We start from the raw sequence: 22000 nt of genomic DNA, 5'->3' as shown, positions 1-22000 counted from the left end.
GTGCACCTATGACCACAAACATGCAATATCTGGGTGGTCCCATTCAACACTGAGGAGGCCAGATCTATAAATTATGTGTCACCGTGACATGCAGCAGATGTAACACAAATTAATATCATACTTATCGGTTCCAATATTAAAGTTTATGACTATCACAAGAATTGTTTTGATATTTTCAAAATAAACATTCATTCAGTTCCGATGTTCATGAATTTTTTCAGTGTATGTACATCCTGTTAAAAAATTGTTTGTGTATTCACTAAAAAACAAATGTTCAGTCCATTGGTAAGTACGCGCGTGGATTTCAGCAAGAAAAGTTACATACGTAGGTTGTTAGATCATGGTATATGTACAAAGTGAGAACCCGGTGCAAATACAACAAGACGATGGATTATAATAGACTTACTATAATCATTTACCTAGCTCACTCCTTGCCAAACATCACATAACATTGCGTGCCGTGTGTTAACTTGTAATACGGATCCGCGTCCAAAATGAAGACGAATTGTGCTGTATTGATTAAAGTTCAACCATAAATAGCATTTAAAAATAGTAGACATGTAAAATAGCATCATATTCAGATTCTACAAATTTTTCTAATAAAATTCCACATATAACATGTTAAAATTGGAGTTACGGTTTAAAAGACATGGACATTTACATTTGTGCCCCTAACTCGAATCCACTACTCAGATTTGCCCCTAATTTCTATGCATACTCAAATTCCCCCCCCCCCCCCCCCCCCGTCGTTAGTTCCCCTTATAGAAATGCCCTTTTGTGTCGTTTCTGTCTGACCAAAGCTCATTGAGCGTGTACTAGACGTTTTAGGGACATCATTGCCCCTGTCTCCTTATGTCATTCACGTGCGGGACCCACTATGAAAGATCAAAGGAAAAAACTCTTTCTCTCACCCCCTCTCTCACTCACTTATATGTGGGGCCAAACTACAAAAATGAAAAAAGACTCTCTCTCACCCCTCTCGCACACACTTACAAGTGGGCCAAACAAAAATTGTAAAAGTAAAAATAAAACCTTCTCTCTCAGACCCTCTCTCTTCCTGACATGTGGGCCATGGGCCCACAGTCAAGGTCAACACCGGTCCACACCGGGAACACAAGCCCGGTCTTGAGTTCATGTGCTCGCCGGTATCTCACCGTCGGCTCAACGTAGGTGGCCGAATGACTGCGGTCGGAGGGCGCGAGGTGCGGGGTAGCTAGACAACGCGCGCCAGTGTGACTGGCGCAGCAGACGTAGGCGGGCCGCCGTACAACCGATTATGTCGAGCTTGATCACGGCGGTGCTCCGAGCAGGGGGGTCCGGGCACGAAATCGAGCAGGGAAACAGGGAAGTAGGCTCGCATGGTCATAGCGAAGACGACATGTTGGTCGGGGTGTTGTACGGTTGCTCGGAGATGCCGAATTTAGGAGATGAAGACCGGTGGTTGTGGCGGCAATCGGGGTCCCGGGTATCGTCTAGGGGAGACTCCCTCCCGAATTAACCCTATAGTGCATAATAGAGGAAGATTGCGAGGAAGAGAGAGGGGGAGACGGGGAGAGTTAGAGAGAGAAAGAGAAGAGAGGTAGGAGCAGGTCGGAGTCGCAGGCACCTCACCCCGGCGAGCCCCACCGTCGACCATGAGAGAGAGACAGAGAGGAAGAAGATGATCATGACCAGCCAGAGAGGAAAAAGATTATTACTTTATTACTCCCTCCTTCTCAAAACAAGTGTTTCAACACTAGTATAATTTTGCACTAAAGTTAGTACAAAGTTGAGATGTTTATTTTGGAACGGAGGGAGTAGTAGTTATACATATTAGGTATAGAATAGAAGATAGATAGACTAGTGGAGCGCTGGTCCCTGAGCGTGGACGATGAGGTGTGTTAATTTCATCCAGACGTGTGCAAGTGGGAGAGGTCCAGCAATCCTGGAAAGATCGTCACAGGGGAAGAGGGCTCCACACTTGGTCAGGTCGACAGAGAAAGTACACCATTTCAATTGAAAAATAAAAGACAGTACGCGGCACGCCTATATAAGCACGCCGATACCGAGGCATTCTGTTAGTCAAGAGCAAGAAAGGTATACCAACACCAAGACCTTAAGCTCCAAGAGCATGGCCCGCATTGCGGCGTTCTTGCTGGTGGCGCTGCTCTCCTTAGACGTGCATCTCACGCAGTCCGCGTCGTGCCGATCATGCCCGCCGACAAAGCCTTCCCAGCCTCCACCGTGTAAGCACAAGTCTTCACCATCGTCCATACCCTGCCCTCCACCTTCAAAAACTCCCTTGCCCTCACCAACACCCACACTCACCCCGGTGACTCCGACACCGGCACCGACCCCGACTGTCTTCATCCCTCCACCTACAAACACTCCGGCACCCACGCCCATACCGACCTCTGTAACTCCAACATCGGCACCGACCCCTATGATGCCTCCAATACCAACCCCTATAACTCCGAAGCCGGTACCAGCTCCTCTCTCTCCAACACCAACACCGGTGGCCCCAACACCTACACCCGTGATGCCGCCAACACAGACGCCTGTGACACCAACGCCGGCACCGACCCCTGTTTCTCCAACGCCAAACCCGGTGGCCCCAACACCTACCCCTGTGATGCCACCAACACCGACGCCGGCATCGACCCCTTTCTCTCCAACGCCAAGTCCGGTGGCCCCAACACCGACCCATGTGGTTCCGACGCCAGCACCAACCCCTATCTCTCCAATGCCAACCCCGGTGACCCCAACACCGGCCCCGGTGATGCCGCCAACACCAACATCGGTGACTCCGATGCCAGCACCGACCCCCGTTTCTCCAACGCCAACCCCGGTGGCCCCAACACTGACTCCTATGATGCCGCCACCACCGACCCCTGTGACTCCGATGCCAGCACCAACCCCTGTCTCTCCAACGCCAATCCCGGTGGCCCCAATACCGACCCCCGTGATGCCACCAGCACCCACCCCTGTGACTCCGACGCCACCCCCAGCCCCGGCCGCAGCGCCGGCTACATCGACCGGCAAGTGCCCCGTGGACACACTAAAGCTGCGTGCGTGCGTGGACGTGCTCAATGGGCTGTTGCACACGGTGATCGGCAGTAGCGCCAGCAATACATGCTGCCCGCTGCTGTCCGGCGTTGCCGACCTCGACGCTGCTCTCTGCCTTTGCACCACCATCAAGGTCAAGGCGCTCAACATCAACCTCATGCTGCCCATCGCCATCGAGGTGCTCGTCAACCAGTGCGGCAAGAGAGTGCCGAAAGACTTCCGCTGCCCTAATTAAGCTCCATCGATTACTATATGTACTATCAGTATCACCTGCATATGAATGCGATACATGCATTAAATTCTCTTGTGTGGTCACACAGCTGACATATCGAAGTGTAATAATCTATATGTACATGGATTTGCAGCTCTGACTCGCTACTTGTGACGGGGAGCTGTGGAGCATGCATACATTGTCTTTGTGTAACAGCGTATCATATAGTAACCGTATAACATGTTACCAATTGTGGTCTTCCATCGGTTTTGTAGTGTGTGTTTTCTTTTTGAAGAACTATGAATAAAATGTCCGTACTGTGTAAAAGAAGTTTTCACATCCACTTGTAACCCATACCAACATACTTGTTGAACCATACGCTTTACAGGATGCGGATTTTCGTGCTGAACATTTTGATATATTATACATTTTCTCCGACATCGTATGCAAAAGTTATAGCCGTTTTACTTCTTCATAACACTTTTTTGCAAAACATGTCCAAATTTAAGTTTTTAAATTTTCTTAACTAGTAGATGTAGTAATATAACTACATCTCGAAGGATTTTATTTTTGAAGTTTTTATCATTTTCTTTTTTAAAAAAAAATCTGAAATGGCGATACACAAGTGGGTAGAGTTTGAGACACGAACCCCTTTAGTCCCGGTTTGAGACACGAACCGGGACTAAAGGGTGCTACCTCTTGAGCACTGCGTTGGTTTTCCCTTGAAGAGGTAAGGGTGATGCGGTAAAGTAGCGTAAGTATTTCCCTCAGTTTTTGAGAACCAAGGTATCAATTCAGTAGGAGACCATGCTCGAGTCCCACGCACCTACACAAACAAATAAGAACCTCGCAACCAACGCGATAAAGGGGTTGTCAATCCCTTCGCGGTCACTTACGAGAGTGAGATCTGATAGATATGATAAGATAATATTTTTGGTATTTTTATGATAAAGAGTAAATAAAGATGCAAAGTAAAATAAACGGCGCCAGAAATAGCTTGTTGTCGGGAGATTAATATGATGGAAAATAGACCCGGGGGCCATAGGTTTCACTAGTGGCTTCTCTCAAGATAGCTTATGTATTACGGTGGGTAAACGAATTACTGTCGAGCAATTGATAGAATTGGGCGTAGTTATGAGAATATCTAGGTATGATCATGTATATAGGCATCACGTCCGTGACAAGTAGACCGAAACGATTCTGCATCTACTACTATTACTCCACACATCGACGTCTATCCAGCATGCATCTAGAGTATTAAGTTCATAAGAACAGAGTAATGCTTTAAGTAAGATGACATGATGTAGAGGGATAAACTCATGCAATATGATATAAACCCCATCCTTTTATCCTCGATGGCAATAATACAATACGTGTCGTTTCCCTTTCTGTCACTGCGATCGAGCACCGCAAGATTGAACCCAAAGCTAAGCACTTCTCCCATTACAAGAAAGATCAATCTAGTAGGCTAAACCAAACAGATAATTCGAAGAGACTTGCAAAGATAACCAATCATACATAAAAGAATTCAGAGGAGATTCAAATATTGTTCATAGATAATCTTGATCATAAACCCACAATTCATCGGATCTCGACAAACACACCGCAAAACAAGATTACATCGAATAGATCTCCAAGAAGATCGAGGAGAACTTTGTATTGAGATCCAAACAGAGAGAAGAAGCCATCTAGCTAATAACTATGGACCCGAAGGTCTGAGGTAAACTACTCCCACATCATCGGAGAAGCTATGGTGTTGATGTAGAAGCCCTCCGTGATCAATGCCCCCTCCGGCGGAGCGCCGGAAAAGGCCCCAAGATGGGATCTCATGGGTACAGAAGGTTGCGGCGGGCGAAATAGGGTTTTGGCTCTGTATATGATGTTTCCAGGGTATATGGGTATATATAGGAGGAAGAAGTACGTCGGTGGAGCAACTAGGGGCCCACGAGGGCGGAGGGCACGCCCAGGGGGTAGGCGCGCCCCCTGCCTCGTGCCTTCCTCGTTGATTGCTTTACGTAGACTCCAAGTCCTCTGGATCATGTTTGTTCCGAAAATCACGTTCCCGAAGGTTTCATTCCGTTTGGACTCCGTTTGATATTCTTTTCCTTTGGAACACTGAAATAGGCAAAAAAACAGCAATTTGGGCTGGGCCTCTGGTTAATAGGTTAGTCCTAAAAATTATATAAAAGTGTATAATAAAGACCATTAAACATCCAAAATAGAATATATAATAGCATGGAACAATCGAAAATTATAGATACGTTGGACACGTATCAAAGGGTGCGATGCCCTTTAGTCCCGGTTCATATCTCAAACCGGGACTAAATGTCTCATTTGAATAGGGACTAATGCCTTTAGCCGCTCGTACCGGGACTAATGCTCACATTAGTCCCAGTTCATAGTGCAACCGGGACTAATCTGTATATTGGGCTGTGACCAAAGCCCTGTTTTCTACCAGTGTCCTTTAGTACCGGAAATCCATATGTATGCAAGAGTGAGTACAAAAATACTCAGGAATCACAATATAGAACATCAGTAAATGAGGAACTCCATGCTTTCGGATGGGAACACAAAAATATATCTGAAAGCACAATATTAGAAAGGCTATAACCATCCCAACAAGAAACCATGCATTTGTAAGAACTTTCTCTTGTAGTGAGCATTCTGGAATGTCCACACAATGCTTTATACCACCGACACTTTCAGATTGAACACGTGTGGCGTCCTCGCCGACCTAGCTCAAGCCCACCAGATTATTCACACCATGCCTTATTCCACCAACACTTCGGATTGGACATGTGTGACGTCCTCACCGTCCTGGCTTTCAGAAATAAATATCCAGTGGAACATCCGTGTATCCATATAAAAATCACATTGATCATCAGTAACTCTGCGCGAACCCGAATGGGCGCAAGGATATGAAATCAGACAATAAAAAATAACAATGAATGCACACACAATGGTCAACCATACAAAACAGGTGTTCGTCATGCACTTGCCTCAAATCAACTATTAGACCGCAGAATTGTCCTCGACTCTTGAACCTCTCGAACCTATTCGTTAAAAATAATTAAGCAGGCTACTTCAAATATTAATCACTTACAACTGTGTTCAATCCTTACCGTGTATTGGCATCTTTCATATAGTTGTAAACATGGATCCATCGGTCTCTATCTCTTTATGTACATAAGAGGCCGAAATAATTTCCAACCTACAGATGGCCTAATTCTATTCGTATAGGCAGTTGGGCAGATTGATGCTCATCTAACAGGGACAATTATTCGGAGCATTCGGGTTGATGTTTGTGCCATGGATATTGCGGATGTCCTTGTTGGACAAGCATCTATCTGCCAAACTGCCTATCAGAATAGAATTAGGCAGCTGTAGGTTGGAAATTCTTTTGGCATGTTATGTACATAAACTAGACTCCGAGAAAAGGACCGATGGATCCATGTTTACAAGTAAATGAAAGATGCTAGTACATGGTTAGGCATACACACTATGTTAAGTGATTAGTATTTGAATTAGCCTTCTAAATCATTTTCTACGAATGGGTTTGAGAGTTTCAAGAGTTGAGACAATTCTACGGTCTAATAGTTGAGTCGAGGCAAGTGCGTGACGAACCCCTGTTTTGTAGGGTTGACCATTGTGTGTGCATTCGTTGTTATGTACATAAATTGGACTCTGAGAAAAGGACTGATGGATCCATGTTTACAAGTATATGAAAGATGCCAGTACATGGTTAGGCATACACACTATGTTAAGTGATTAGTATTTGAATTAGCCTTCTACATCATTTTTTACGAATGGGTTTGAGAGTTTCAAAAGTCGAGACAATTCTACGATCTAATAGTTGAGTCGAGGCAAGTGCGTGACGAACCCCTGTTTTGTAGGGTTGACCATTGTGTGTGCATTCGTTGTTATTTGATATTGTCTGATTTCGTATCCTTGTGCCCATTCGGGTTCACTCGGAGTTACGGATGATCAATGTGATTTTCATGTCGATGCTCGGATGTTCCACGGGATATTTATTTCTGAAAGCCAGGATGGTGAGGACGTCACACATGTCTAATACGAAGTGTCTGTGGTTTAAGACATGGTGTGAATAATCCGGTGGGCTTGAGCAAGGTCGTTGTGGACGCGACACTTGTTCAATCCGAAAGTAGGTGGTATAAAGCATTGTGTGGATATTCCGGAATGCTCAATACAAGAGAAAGTTCTTACAAATGCATGGTTTCTGTGCGTTGCAAACGGGAGTGTAAACATTTTTTAGCTGAGCAACTATTTTCATTTCAATTCAATTTTGATTCTGACTTGCCATATTGATACCGTGCACCTACGACCACAAACATGCAACATCTGGGTGGTGCCCTCAACACTGAGGAGGCCAGATCTATAAATTATGTGTCACCGTCACATGCAGCAGGTGGAACACAAATTAATATCATACTTATCGGTTCCGATATTAACATTTATGACTATCACAAGAATTGTTTGGATATTTTCAAAATAAACATTCATTCACTTCAGATGTTCATGAATATTGTAAGTGTATGTACATCCTGTTAAAAAAAATTCTGTGTATTCACTAAAAAAGAAATGTTCAGTCCATTGGTAAGTACGCGCGTGGATTTCACCAAGAAAAAATACATACGTAGGTTCTTAGATCATGGTATATGTACAAAGTGAGAACCCGGTGCAAATACAACAAGCCGATGGATTATACTAGACTCACTATAATCATTTACCTAGCTCACTCATTGCCAAACATCACATAACCTTGTGTGCCGCGTGTTAACTTGTAATACGGATCCGCGTCCAAAATGAAGACGAATTGTGCTGTATTGATTAAGGTTGCAGCATAAATAGCATTTAAAAATAGTATACATGTAAAATAACATCATAGTCAGATTCTACACATTTTTCTAATCAAATTCCACATGTAACATGTTAAAATTGGAGTTACGGTTTAAAAGATATGGTCATTTACATTTGTGCCCCTAACTCGAATCCACTACTCAGATTTGCCCCTAATCTCGATGCATACTCAAATTTTCCCATCTGTCGTTAGCCCCCTTATAGAAATGCCCTTTTGTGTCGTTTCCGTCTGACCAAAGCTCGTTGAGTGTGTACTAGACGTTTTATGGACATCATTGCCCCTGTCTCCTGATGTCATTCACATGCGGGACCCACTCTGAAAAATCAAATGAAAAAACTCTTTCTCTCACCCCCTCTCTCACTCACTTACTTGTGGGGCCAAGCTAGAAAAAGAAAAAAAGACTCTCTCTCGCCCCTCTCGCACAAACTTACAAGTGGGGCAAACCAAAATTATAAAAGTAAAAATAAAACCTTCTCTCTCAGACCCTCTCTCTCCCTGACATGTGGGCCATGGGCCCACAGTCAAGGTCAACACCGGTCCACACCTAGAACACAAGCCCGGTCTTGAGTTCATGTGCTCGCCGGTAGCTCACCGTCGGCTCACCGTAGGTGGCCGAATGACCGCAATCGGAGGGCGCGAGGTGTGGGGAAGCTAGACGATGCGCGCCACTGTGACTGGCGCGGCAGACGTAGGCGGGCCGCCGCACAACCGATTCAGTCGAGCTTGATCATTGCTGGGGCTTCGAGCAAGGGGGTCTGGGCACGAAATCGAGCAGGGAAAGAGGGAAGTAGGCTCGCATGGTCATAGCAAAGACAACATGGTGGTCGGGGTGTTGTACGGTTGCTCGGAGAGGCCGAATTTAGGAGATGAAGTCCGGTGGTTGTGGCGGCGAGCGGGGTCCCCGGTATCGTCTAGGGGAGGCTCCCTCCGGAATTAAACCTATAGTGCAGAATAGAGGAAGATTACGAGGAAGAGAGAGGGGGAGAGGGGGAGAATTAGAGAGAGAGAGAGAGAGAGAAGAGAGGTAGGAGCAGGTCGGAGTAGCAAGCACCTCACCCCGGCGAGCCCCACCGTCGACCATGAGAGAGAGAGACATAGAGGAAGAAGATGATCATGACCAGACACAGAGGAAGAAGATTATTACTTTATTACTCCCTCCTTCTCAAAACAAGTGTTTCAACATTAGTATAATTTTGCACTAAAGTTAGTACAAAGTTGAGACATTTATTTTGGAACGGAGGGAGTAGTAGTTGTAGATATTATGTATAGAATAGATGATAGATAGACTAGTGGAGCGATGGTCCCTGAGCGTGGACGATGAGGTGTGTTAATTTCATCCAGACATATGTTGCTGATATCCACGGAGACTTGATCTTCACGATGAACACGATCTAGCTCTGTCATCGGATCAGGAATTAGCACCTGCAGCAGTTCTGGCCTTAGATCCGGAACAGATCGCGTCGCCCGAGGACGGGAAGCTCAACCCCGCCATGGAAGCCGCAGACACCACGGCGTTGGAGCCGCACACGGACCCAACTATAAACGGGGTCTGTGTCATAGGAACCCCGGCCCTAACTCCGGCCTCAGATTCCAAATCACGCGCATCTGCGCCCTTCAAACTATATCAGGCGTCTATCGCCGAATTCTGTGCTGCAGATATCTTCTAGCACTCACCCTTTGGTGACATGCTAAAGTCGCTAAGATCCCTCTCCCTAGATGGGGACACACAACCATATTATATCTGGTTCAAACTAGAGGCTGATGGAGAATTTTGCTCCCCACCCACCACCCACTTGGTAGCCACGGTTGAAAGATCTAACCGACTACTTGACTATGCTTCCGAAGACTTCAAAGGGATGGACCTCGAAGCCGAAGCAGATCCAGATCAAAATTGGCCCGTAATCGGGCGGTGGACAGGTACGTCTTCATACGACGTGTACATGGTGGATACACCTAAGGAGGCGGAGGGCGACGGCGAAAACAATCCCTTAGAGGACAAGCTCGTCGAAGAACCTCCCAAACGTCGGCGTCCAAAGCACCGAACCAAATCCCGTAAAGGAAAAGATAGCAACACTGTCACCAACAATGATGATATTTCGGAACAAGCCGAAGACCCCGCAGACCCAACGATGGAGCAGGAGGAGCGAGAGGACGGCGAACAGAGTCCGAAGCCGCTGTCTGACGACAGCGATGCTGAAGACAGTAGTTACGAACCTGTCTCTGAAGAAGAAGTCAGCCAGGGGGACAACGAATACATCGTCCCAGAAGAACCCTCAGAACAAAAGCGTTTCCATCAGAGGCTTATTGCCACCGCAAGGAGCCTAAAAAAGCAGCAGAGACGGCTTCGAGCCGCACATGACACACTCAATGATAGATGGAACGAGGTGCTAGACGCCGAACAAAAACATGGCCACAACGGCCAAACCAAAGGCTATCCCAAGCGTAAACCGCTGCCTGAATTCGACGAAGAGGCCACTGCGCCCATATTGCCGAAGAGTAACACCGCCGATAAGCCGGACCGACCACCTCGCGGATGAGACAGAGTTGCTAGCAACGTACACAAGCCCGCACCACCACCCTGTAAAGGAAAGGAGGATGCGGCTCAAATCAGAGAACACGATCTGCGTGAGGTCCTGAACAAAAAAGTTAGCAAGACTAGGTCTATATACGGACCTAGGGACCGAGCTCCCGCACGGGACAACGGCTATCAAGCCAATCGCGCCGGTAATATACCAGTCCCGGGTCAATACCGGACATCACAACCATCGGACATACGCCATGACATAGCAAAATATGGAGGCGCCGCACACCCTCTGTGCTTCACCGATGAGGTGTTGGATCATGATTTTCCAGAAGGGTTTAAACCCGTGAACATCGAAGCATACGATGGAACGACGGATCTTGCCATCTGGATAGAAGACTTTATTCTTCACATCCACATGGCTCGAGGAGATGATCTCCACGCCATTAAATATCTACCCCTCAAGCTGAAAGGACCAGCTCGGCACTTGCTAAACAGCCTCCTAGAAAACTCCATTGGGAGTTGGGAGGAACTTGAGGACGCTTTTCGGGCCAATTTTCAAGGGACCTTTGTCCAGCCCCCCGACGCTGACGATCTAAGTCACATCATCCAACAACCCGGGGAGTCAGCCCGCAAGCTTTGGAATCGGTTTCTCACTAAGAAGAACCAAATCGTCGACTGTCCGGACATTGAAGCCTTAGCGGCCTTCAAGCACAGTGTCCGGGACGAATGGCTAGCCAGACATCTCGGATAGGAAAAGCCGAGGAAAATGGCGGCCCTGACCACACTCATTACTCGCTTTTGCGCAGGTGAGGATAGCTGGTTAGCTCGTATTAGTACCAGCGACCCTGGAAAATTTGAAGTCAGGGACGACAATGGAAAGCCATGACGTAAGAAAAACAAATATCGAAACAACGCTGGAAGCCTAGATGATACAGCGGTAAACGCCGGATTCAGTGGCTCCAGACCCGGTCAACGGAAGAAGCCATTTAAAGGCAACAAAGATGGAACATCAAGTCTAGAAAAAATATTAGATAGGCCCTGCCAAATACATGGCACCCCAGAGAAACCTGCAAACCATATCAACTGTAATTGTTGGGTCTTCAATCAGGCCGGCAAGCTCAATGCCGAATACAAGGGGAAGGAGCCTCAGATCGAAGACGAGGACGAACCTCGCCAGCCGAATACAGGGGGACAAAAGAAATTTCCACCGGAGGTCAAGACAGTGAACATGATATATGCCACTCATATCCCAAAGAGGGAGCGCAAACGCGCACTCCGAGATGTCTACGCCGTGGAGCCTGTTGCCCCCAAATTCAACCCATGGTCAGCCTGTCCGATCACCTTCGATCGTAGGGATCATCCGACTAGTATCTGTCATGGGTGTTCGGCTGCCCTAGTGCTCGACCCAATAATCGATGGATACCATCTCACCCGAGTCCTCATGGACGGCGGCAGTAGTCTTAATCTGATATATCAGGACACTGTCCGCAAGATGGGGATAGACCCGTCAAAAATCAAGCCAAGCAGCACGACCTTTAAAGGAGTGATACCGGGCATAGAAGCCCGCTGCACGGGCTATATAACACTGGAAGTCGTATTCGTCTCTCCTGATAACTTTCGAAGCGAAGAGCTAATCTTCGACAGTACTCCGTTCCGAAGTGGCTATCATGCACTACTCGGAAGAATGGCCTTCGCCTGCTTTAACGTAGTCCCGCATTATGCTTATCTAAAGCTTAAAATGCCTAGACCACGGGGCGTCATCATGGTCAATGAAAATATGGAGCGCTCTCTCCGTATAGAAGAGGACACTGCGGCCCTAGCGGCCGAAGTCCAAAACGGCCTATTTAAGCTGGATAATCTGTCAGTCGCGGTCATAACTAAACGTGTCCGGCACACGCCTCAGTGCTGCAGCCCAGATGAACCTGAGCTAGATTAGCAGCTACGCCCCCAACGACTGCCCCATAAGGTGATAGCACATGTACCTCGAGTGCACAATTATGCATTAAAAATCCCTTGGGCGGCGCTGGGGGCACACTACATATAGTCCATAGTTCGGCTTGACCCTATTCGGACTCTAAACTTATCTTTTCAGGTTCATTGAACGAACTAGTCTTGTCATGGCCACACTGGATTTCTTTTTACATATGGCCATCACACTCCCACCCCTTCAAGGACACATAGGAGGAAACGGCACAGACGTGCAGCAGGGATCCGGGCTAAGGCTTCTTTTTAGATTAAGACCCTATGTAAACCTTTTTTCCCTTTCTTATTATATACTTTTCTGGCATATAAAATGTCCAAGAAAGTCATCGGCATTATCTGTAAGCTTAGTCGTTGTATTATAAAGGGATATTAATAGAGCAGCTTGATTCGCATTATGTTTGGAGTTTTTTCACTCACCATAAATTTCCTCTCCCCACAGCAGATTGCCATACGTGCCTTGTCAATAAGGGTCCATTACTAGGGGCTGTATACAGCTCGGTATATGTTGAAAAAGACCGAACACCTATAGGGGGTGTTTGGCGTCCTGGATGTTTGCATTATATGCATCAGTTCCGAATCATGTCTTGGGTCAATAGTTGGGTTGCCCGGCTCCTATGCTTACCCCTATGTTCCCGATTGTTCGGCTAGGGTGTAAAGGGAGAACTACTGCGATTCTACTTCTGGCTCGTCCGGTCAAGTACCTCTGTAGAGAAAAACTGACCGTCTTGATAGGCGAGAACCTGGTTCGCAATGCGGTGACTTAGTTTTATACTACGATCGATAGAGATCTACCCCGTGTTATACGAAGGGTTGGTTTTTTCGCCCAGCCAGGTGCAATTGGATACCCTAAGTAAGGAATATCGTATCCGCACCAGGGGCTAGTACCTAGCCCCACATGTCAAACTCCTACGACTAAGTGAAAGCAATAACGCCGCATAGTCTGATTGCCTAGTTCGCTCCGCATACACCTCCTATACGGACCAAGACATTGGATAAAGTGTGTACATGCATATGACCAAACACCCCAGTACTATGTACATGGGGGCTGAAGCCGACGACTGGAAACTTTCAGATTTAAATAAACGGTCACACAGGAGGTAAAAGACGCTTATATTATAATAGCGCAAAAGTCATATACATCGGAGTCATAAGCCTAAGTCTTTACATCCGGATACAACTACTAGGAAGATAATGTCCTTCGAGCACTGGCTGCTACAAGGCGGGCGCCTTCTATGACGTCCTTGAAGTACTTCTCCGGCTTGCGGTGCTCCTTGCCTTCGGGCGGCCCTGCGGTGGCTATGTGCCTCGCATTCATCTTCGCTCAGTGCACTTTCACGCGAGCGAATGCCATCCGAGCACCTTCTATGCAGGCCGAACGCGTCAATGCGTCGACCCGCGGACTCGCTTCGACGAGCCGCTTCACCAATCCAAAGTAACTACTTGGGATTGGATCAGCGGGCCATAGCCGGACTATTAAGTCCTTCATGGCCGAATCCGCCATGTTGTGCAGATCGACCAGCTGCTTCATCTGGTCGTTGAGGGGCACCGGATGTTTTGGCACATAGAACTACGACCAAAACAACTTCTCCGTGTCGTTCCCCTCCTGGGCTCGGAAGTACTGGGCGGCTTCAGTACTGCTCCTTGGAAGATCAGCACACACGCCTGGAGAACTCCATAACCGTGTCAGCCCAAGATACTTCTGCCCTCCGAAGATGCTCTGTAAGAGAAATGTCTTACCAGATGTTATCTGTCGTGCCTGCTTGATTTCTTCATAGGCGCTACGCGCCTCGACTCGCGCATCCTGGGCAGTCTTCACTGCCGCAGTAAGCTCGGATGCTTGCTCCGAAGCCTTCTTCTCCGATGCCTCACATTTGAGAATGGCATCGTTGAGCTCAACCTCAACTTCGGACACCCGAGCCCATTGCTTCTTGCACTCAGCCTTTTTGGCCTTCAAATCAGCAGCCGCTTTGTCAGCGGCTACCTTGTTCGCCTCGGCCTCCTTCTTGGCCTTGGTAACCTCGCCCTTGAGGGCCTCGAGCTCAGTGGCGCCAACTGTGTAATACAGAATACCATATAAGAGTTTATAAACATACTCAATCAATCTTAACTAGTCTTACTGACATCTTAAAATCCGCATACCTTGCGTTTCATCTAAACGTTGATTGACGCGGTCGAGGTCCGCGTTGGCCAACAAGAGCTTCCTGTTTAGTTCGGCAACTTCCGCATCTCGCGCAGTTGCCGCAACTAGTGAAGCCTGCACAATAATTCAGCTCCGTAAGTATGCTACACTATGGATACTTCGTCCGATTCTCTCCAGAATCACACAAAGCATCAGGGGCTACTGGCTATGTATGTGTGTAAAAAATAAAATTCTATAAAAAACATTACATTGCTTACCTCAAAGCCTGTTATCAGGCTGTTGAAGGCTTCATTCAGTCCGCCCTTGATGGACTGAATCTTCTTCATCACCGCAACCATTATGGTACGGTGCTCCTCCACGACGGCAGCACTTTGCAGTGCTCCCTCCAAAGGGTCCGGCGCCCCTGGATTGACGGTGGGCGCCGAAGGAACTGTTGTTTCCTCCCCCACGTTGGGGGTCTGGTCTTCGGACTCCAGAGCCGCACTAGGCTCCAGATCAGTATTCGGCGGGGCCCCGGACTGTTTGGGCCCCCCGTCTTCAGTCTCCATGGGGGTTGTTTCCCCGTGGTCAGCGGCGGTCGAGGTATTACCCCCGTTCGCCCCGTCACCTACCCCGCCCTCATCTCCTTGGGCGCAGGACACCCGCTGGGAGGACACTTCGGTGTCCCCGGCGATCCTGGGTGATGGAGCTCGGACCAGCGGGTCACTCTCCGTCTCTCCGGGCGCTAGAGAGTTCCCCTCCGATGAGGAGGCATCAGGGTGTCCACCGGGAGGGCTGTAGGTCAGCAGGTAAGAAATACTAAGTAAATACTAAACAAACAAAGGTGCAGCAGTTAATCCGGACAAACTTACGATTCGGGCAGGGGTTTCTCCCTGGGCTTCACCATGAAGCTATGTTCGGATGAATCCGAACTAGCCGCGAGGTTCAGTTTCCTCCGGGATGCAGCCGTGCTTGCATCAGCAGCGACGCCCCTCTTCGCCCCCTGCCTTGCGCAGGGGGCCCCTCTTCTTCTTCTTCCTCTTCGTCATCTTCCTCCACCTCGTCGGAGGAGAGGTTGTTGACCTCCTCGGACTTCTTGTCCGCAAGGCGGGGGCTATTTCCGGCCCCCTTGCTCTTCTTCTTGGGCTTCTTGACCGGCGCCGTGTACGGCGCCGGGACCAGCATCGCCGTCAGTTGAGGCGATTCTGGGTCTTCGGGCAAAGGCGCCGGACACTTAATTCGGGTCACCTTCTTCGTCCAGCCCTGTATATCACGCAGAAACTCCAATTCCTATTATCATTAATATAAAGAAGGGATATATGTTCGGCAGAATTCTTGATTACCTCAGGTGCGGTAAACACAGTGCTGAAGCCTACGTCCTCGGTTTCCTCTGGCCACACGTTCTGATTCTTGAAAAGGTGTTTCCAGATCTCTTCGTGCGTGAAGCCATAGAGATGTTTCAAGGGCCGGGCTCCTTCCGGATTGAACTCCCATAGATGGGAGTCCAGGCGTTGGCAAGGAAGGACAAGCCGGGCCAGCATTACCTGAACCACGGTTGTGAGTTGGTAGCCTTTGGAAATCATGCCGGATACACGGCCCTGGAGTGTCGTCACTTCAGTCTGACACACTGGAGATCCCCAGTCCAGACCCATTTTGATCCTGGAGGTCAACCTCTCTGGGGTCCGGATCCGAAAGCAGGCTCCACCGCCCATTTAGCGTCTTGGGGTTCGGTGATGTAGAACCACTCTTGCTGCCAGACCTTATTCGTCTCTACGAATGACCATTTGGGGCAAGTCACATTCGGGAGCTTGCTAATCATAGCACCCCTGCACTCCGCGTCCTACCCATCCACCACCTTCGGCTTCACGTTGACGGTTTTAAGCCATAGGCCGAAGTGTGGAGGGATGCGGAGGAAAGCTTCACATACCACTATAAAAGCGGATATGTGAAGGATTGAGTTCGGGGCTAGATCATGGAAATCTAGCCCGTAGAAGAACAACAGACCCCGAACAACGGGGTGGAGTGGAAACCCTAGCCCCCTAACGAAATGCGAAGTAAACACTACTCTCTCACCCGCCTCTGGGACGGGAATCACCTGGCCCTTGGCGGGGACTGGGTGCGCGATATCGGCGGCGAGATAGCCCGCGCTCCTGAGATCCTCCACGGTTTTTTCAATCACCGTGGAGGCCTCCCACTTGCCTCTGGCGCCGGATCCAGCCATTGCTGGGACGGAAGGGGTGGTTGAGGGACGAAAAGTGGTGGGCGCAAGAGATGAGGATGCAGGGGCTCGGGAAGTAGGAGAGCTCGAGCTTGAGGAAATGTTGGGGCTGATGAAAGGGATTGGTATCCTTTTATAATGCTGTGAATACAGAATGTCCCCCCACTTTAGCCATATACCTCGCCGGTTCCCAAAGCGGTCGTGCGTAATGCACGACGTGGGTGCTCACGTCATATTGATAAGGATCCCACAATAAGCAGGCACGATCTCTATTCTGATGGGACGTGTCAATGAGGATATACCTCGAAATGCGAAACTAGGACCAAATAAAACGGTTCGATATGTTAGTGGGATAGACGCGACGCTTCACCAAAAAGTTGTCAGTAGAGACACACTATTCATTTTCTTTTAAGAGCCTTGCCTTCGCGGCTAAGGGTTGTACTAACCTTGCAGAGCCGAACACAATACACTTTTTGCAGAAGATATATTCGGAAGAAGGAACCCGCCTTGCAATGGCGAAGACAATACGGAAGCCGAACTCATCGTCATCCAAGTAGTCGAACATCTTCTCAAATCAACCGATCAAGCACCGAACGTACGGCACCTCCGAGTTCTGCGCACGTTCAGCTTGATGACGTCCCTCGAACTCTTGATCCTTCTACTAGGAAGAGTTCATGGGAGTAAACGAGATTATGACCGTGGGAGTAAACGATGGAGGGGGGCACTATGAGATTATGACCGTGGGAGTAAACGATGGAGGGGGGCACCGCACACGGCTAACAATGATGTTGTGGGTGTTCTAGGGCGCCCCCCACACATATATATAGGTGGGAGGGAGAGGGGAGAGACCAAGGGACGCACCACGTGGGGCAGAATCCCACTTGGGCTCCTGCCCTGGTTCGGCCTCCCCTTTCCTTGTATAGGACAAGGGGGGGAAGGAGGGGGGAGGGGAAGGAAGTAGGAGTCCTACTTCATACATTCCTTTTCCTCCTCTCCTTTCCTTCCCTGTCACCTTATTTTGGCCTACAATGGTCGCACCAGCCCCTTAGGGGCTGGTCTGTCCCACTCTTGGCCCAATAGGCCCATAACTTGGCCGGGGGGTGCCCGGAACCCCTTCTGGTGACCCGGTATCACCCGGAACACTTCCGGTGTCCAAATACCATCGTCCTATATATCAATCTTTACCTCTCAACCATTTCGAGACTCCTTGTCATGTCTGTGATCTCATCTGGGACTCCGGACAACATTCGGTCACCAAATCACATAACTCATATAATACAAATCGTCATCAAACGTTAAGTGTGCGGACCCTACGGGTTCGACAACTATGTAGACATGACCGAGACACCTCTCCGGTCAATAACCAATAGCGGAACCTGCATGCTCATATTGGCTCCTACTTATTCTACGAAGATCTTTATCGATCGAACCGTTATGACAACATACGTTATTCCCTTTGTCATCGGTATGTTACTTGCCCGAGATTCGATCGTCGGTATCTTCATACCTAGTTCAATCTCGTTACCAGCAAGTCCCTTTACTCGTTCCGTAATGCATCATCCCGCAACTAACTCATTAGTCACATTGCTTGCAAGGCTTCTTATGGTGTGCATTACCGAGAGGGCCTAGAGATACCTCTCCGATACTCAGAGTGACAAATCCTAATCTTGATCTATGCCAACCCAACAAACACCTTCGGAGATACCTGTAGAGCATCTTTATAATCACCCAGTTACGTTGTGACGTTTGATAGCACACAAGGCATTCCTCCGGTATCCGGGAGTTGCATAATCTCATAGTCGGAGGAATATGTATTTGACATGAAGAAAGCAATAACAATAAAACTGAACGATCAATATGCTAAGCTAACGGATGGGTCATGTCCATCACATCATTCTCCTAATGATGTGATCCCATTCATCAAATGACAACACATGTCTATGGTTAGGAAATTTAACCATCTTTGATTAATGAGCTAGTCTAGTAGAGGCTTACTAGGAACACTATGTTTTGTCTATGTATCCACACATCTCTCACACTGAAACTCGTCACTGTAGGTTAGAAAGGCCAATGGACGTAACAGGAGGATGAGGGCTTTGTGGCGGCTTGAATTTTGTTTCCAGGTTACGGGCGAGTAGTTACGGCCATTTGAAAGTGTTGACGTATAAATGTACTGCCTAGTCTCTTCCATCAGATCGGTCTTTTGGTTGGATTAGCTAGATCATGCACTTCTACATGGTATTAGAGTCAAGAGGTCTTCAGTTCAAGACCCAGCTGGCGGAATTAAATTGCAGCCCACTTTCGGTCCATGTTTAGGCCTGAGGGAGCCACACGTGAGGGGGGTGTTGACGTATAAATGTATTGCCTAGTCTGTTCCATCATATCGGCCTTTTGGATGCATTGGTTAGAGCATGCACTTCTACAGCAAGTTCTTGGCTTTCGAGATCTACTAGAGGTTTTGTTGACGTGATATTCTAGAGTTGCTATAATCATTATTCTCCTCATTGCTAAACACAATCTTAATTTCCTTGCGGTATTCACCAATTAAAAGCTTTGTTTTGTTTGACATCAATTAAAAGCTTTGCTTAGTTAGCAGGACTAACCAAGATCTATGTGTGTGTGGGCATACTTCTGTTTTTGCGGGGTTGTTTCTGTACATACTATATATATACACCTATACTTTAGGTAGCCTCCAACGGGAAACTGCATTATTGCCACTTGAAATCTGACGAAAACTAATGATTTGACTCGTTGAAATCTTAGCCAACTATAGCAGATATCCCTATACTGTTACTACAGTATGTTTCAGAAGACAACATGCACGCGTGCTAGTTCCACCCACAGATTAATCGATCGACTACATTTACACACAAATGAAGGCAGTTTTGGCGCATTGAAGTGCCGACCTACACGTAGCAATGCATTGTTTGTCCACTTTCACACCCTGAAGCTGGCTGATCGATCGATCCAAAAGCTAGCAGATCGATCGATCCTTGGGTCCTAGCCCAGCGGCACTAGTTTGCAGGGATCGATTAGGAAACTAGCAGGTGCGCTGTTCAGGATGTACAGAAGAGCTTTCACATCCTGTCGGGAACTTGTTACCTGCTTCTAACTGCGAACGTTACACTTCCTGTTATGGAACAAAACTCCTCCCTCCGTAAATAAGAGCTCTTAGAGATTTGAATACATACAACATATGGATGTATATAGACACATTTTAGAGTGTAGATTCACTCAGTTTGCTCCGTATGTAGTCTGTATTGGAATCTCCGAAAAGACTTATATTTTGGAATGGAGGGAGTAAATAGATACGATATGAATTAATGCACAAATTTGATTTCAAAAGAAAATAAATAGTAAATAAATCTCCTTGAAACAAGACATTAATACTAAATGAAAGGAGAGAAACATCAAAGTTCCCAGCAACAAAAAGGACAAACATCATAGTTGTTGTTGGAACAATAAGAAATTTTCAAATAATTTAATCAAGATTAATATCATGACAAGTGCACTAGCAGATCTGGTAATAAATTGGATACTAGACATGCATGTTTGTGACGAGTAATAAATTAGCATGCCAATCCTATTCGCAAATGAAGCAAACGCAAATGCCAACAGCGAGATAATCAGCATACACACATTGCTCATGGTGGTGAGGTGGTCGTCGTAGCAGTGGTCTGATTAGAGAATTCGTCGTAGCCGAAGTAGTCCGATCAGATAAGTCATCATAGCTGAAGGAGTCGATCGAAGAAGAGATCATAGATGTAGGAGTCAATCGACTAGAGTCGTTCTAGACTAATTAGATGATCAAGCGAGCAGACGGGCAGACACGCTCCACAAAACCTTTATCACCCCTTACCTGGTGCAGGTTCTATATGGACGTGGTTTCAAACGTCTGCTCTCTCATACAACTGAGCAAACGGTTGCTGAGCGCCGAGATGGGATAGACCTTAAATGTACTAGCTAGGTTGAAACTTGGCGCACGGGTGGGTTTCGTGTGGCGGGGCATATGCAAGGGAGCACACTCATTGTTGCTCTCTTTACTCATGCCACAAGAAGAAGTAGAACGAACCACCTTATATGTTGATGTCCTTTCTCTGGCAGTGGCAATACGTGACTAAACTTCTTACACATGCAATGCAACTGGGATAGTGTTTTTATAATTTTATTAGTTAAGTGGGCTTTAAGCCCATGAGATATTACAGTCATGTCCCACCAAATTGTGTAGATTTTTCATCGCAAAAAAGATTTATTCCTTCTATCCATATTTATAAGGCCAATTAATCTCAAGTTAGTCAAACTTCCTTAACTTTGACCAAGCTTAAAAACAAAAAAAAATTGTATAATATAATGTGTTAAAATATATTGCCCGCTTCCCTTTATCAGTTCGGACTTTTGGACCAACTGGCTAGGCCATAAATTCAACATGTCAGCAGAGCCAAGAGGTCTTGAGTTCAAAACCCTGCCAACTCAGTATTAGAAAAACAAAATTTTGTGGCCTACATCGATCCCACGTCTATGGACTAAATTAGGCTAGACGTGAGGCAGCGTGTTAAAATATATTGCCCGTCTCCCTCCATCAGTTCAGACTTTTGAAGCAACTGGCCGAAGCATAAATTCAATATAAAGAACTGAATAAATACATGAAAAAACACAACTCATGATTAATATTAATTTGGTAGTGCATATGCTGATATATTTTTCAACAACTTGGTGAAACATAAACATGTTTGACTTAAGACATGATAAATTGGCCTTATGAATCCGGGTGTAAATTTTTCGTGGTATTTCACAAGTGACTCACTTTTTTGGGTCATTTTTTAGGGGCGTGCTATGCGTCCGCTGGTCGCGAGCCATCCGATTTGCCGCATCAATCGAGTCGAGCGTGTCTCCAACACTGCAACACAGGTCTTGTTGCATAATTATTTCCGCAACATAGGTCTTGTTGAAGATTTTTTTCCAACATCTGTGTTATTGCAAAAAAATAATAGCAACTGAGTTTTTTTGCACCTTTTTTTGCA

At 47.1% G+C, this 22000-nt stretch overlaps 1 protein-coding gene across 1 annotated transcript in view; it reads left to right on the top strand.

The window, feature by feature from the left end:
* Positions 1-2080: 2080 nt before the first annotated feature.
* The window catches only part of LOC109785085 (uncharacterized), a 34448-nt gene continuing 14528 nt past the window's right edge, over positions 2081-22000 (top strand). The window contains exon 1 of the mRNA XM_073505727.1: positions 2081-3275. Within this exon, the coding sequence (XP_073361828.1) occupies positions 2111-3275 (1165 nt within the window). The 5' untranslated portion in view covers positions 2081-2110. The remainder of the gene's footprint in view (positions 3276-22000) is intronic.

Source organism: Aegilops tauschii, chromosome 7, assembly GCF_002575655.3.
Source record: "Aegilops tauschii subsp. strangulata cultivar AL8/78 chromosome 7, Aet v6.0, whole genome shotgun sequence".
NCBI lineage: Eukaryota > Viridiplantae > Streptophyta > Magnoliopsida > Poales > Poaceae > Aegilops > Aegilops tauschii.
Note: the sequence above shows the minus strand (reverse complement) of the source record. Positions and strands in the feature narration are given on the sequence as shown.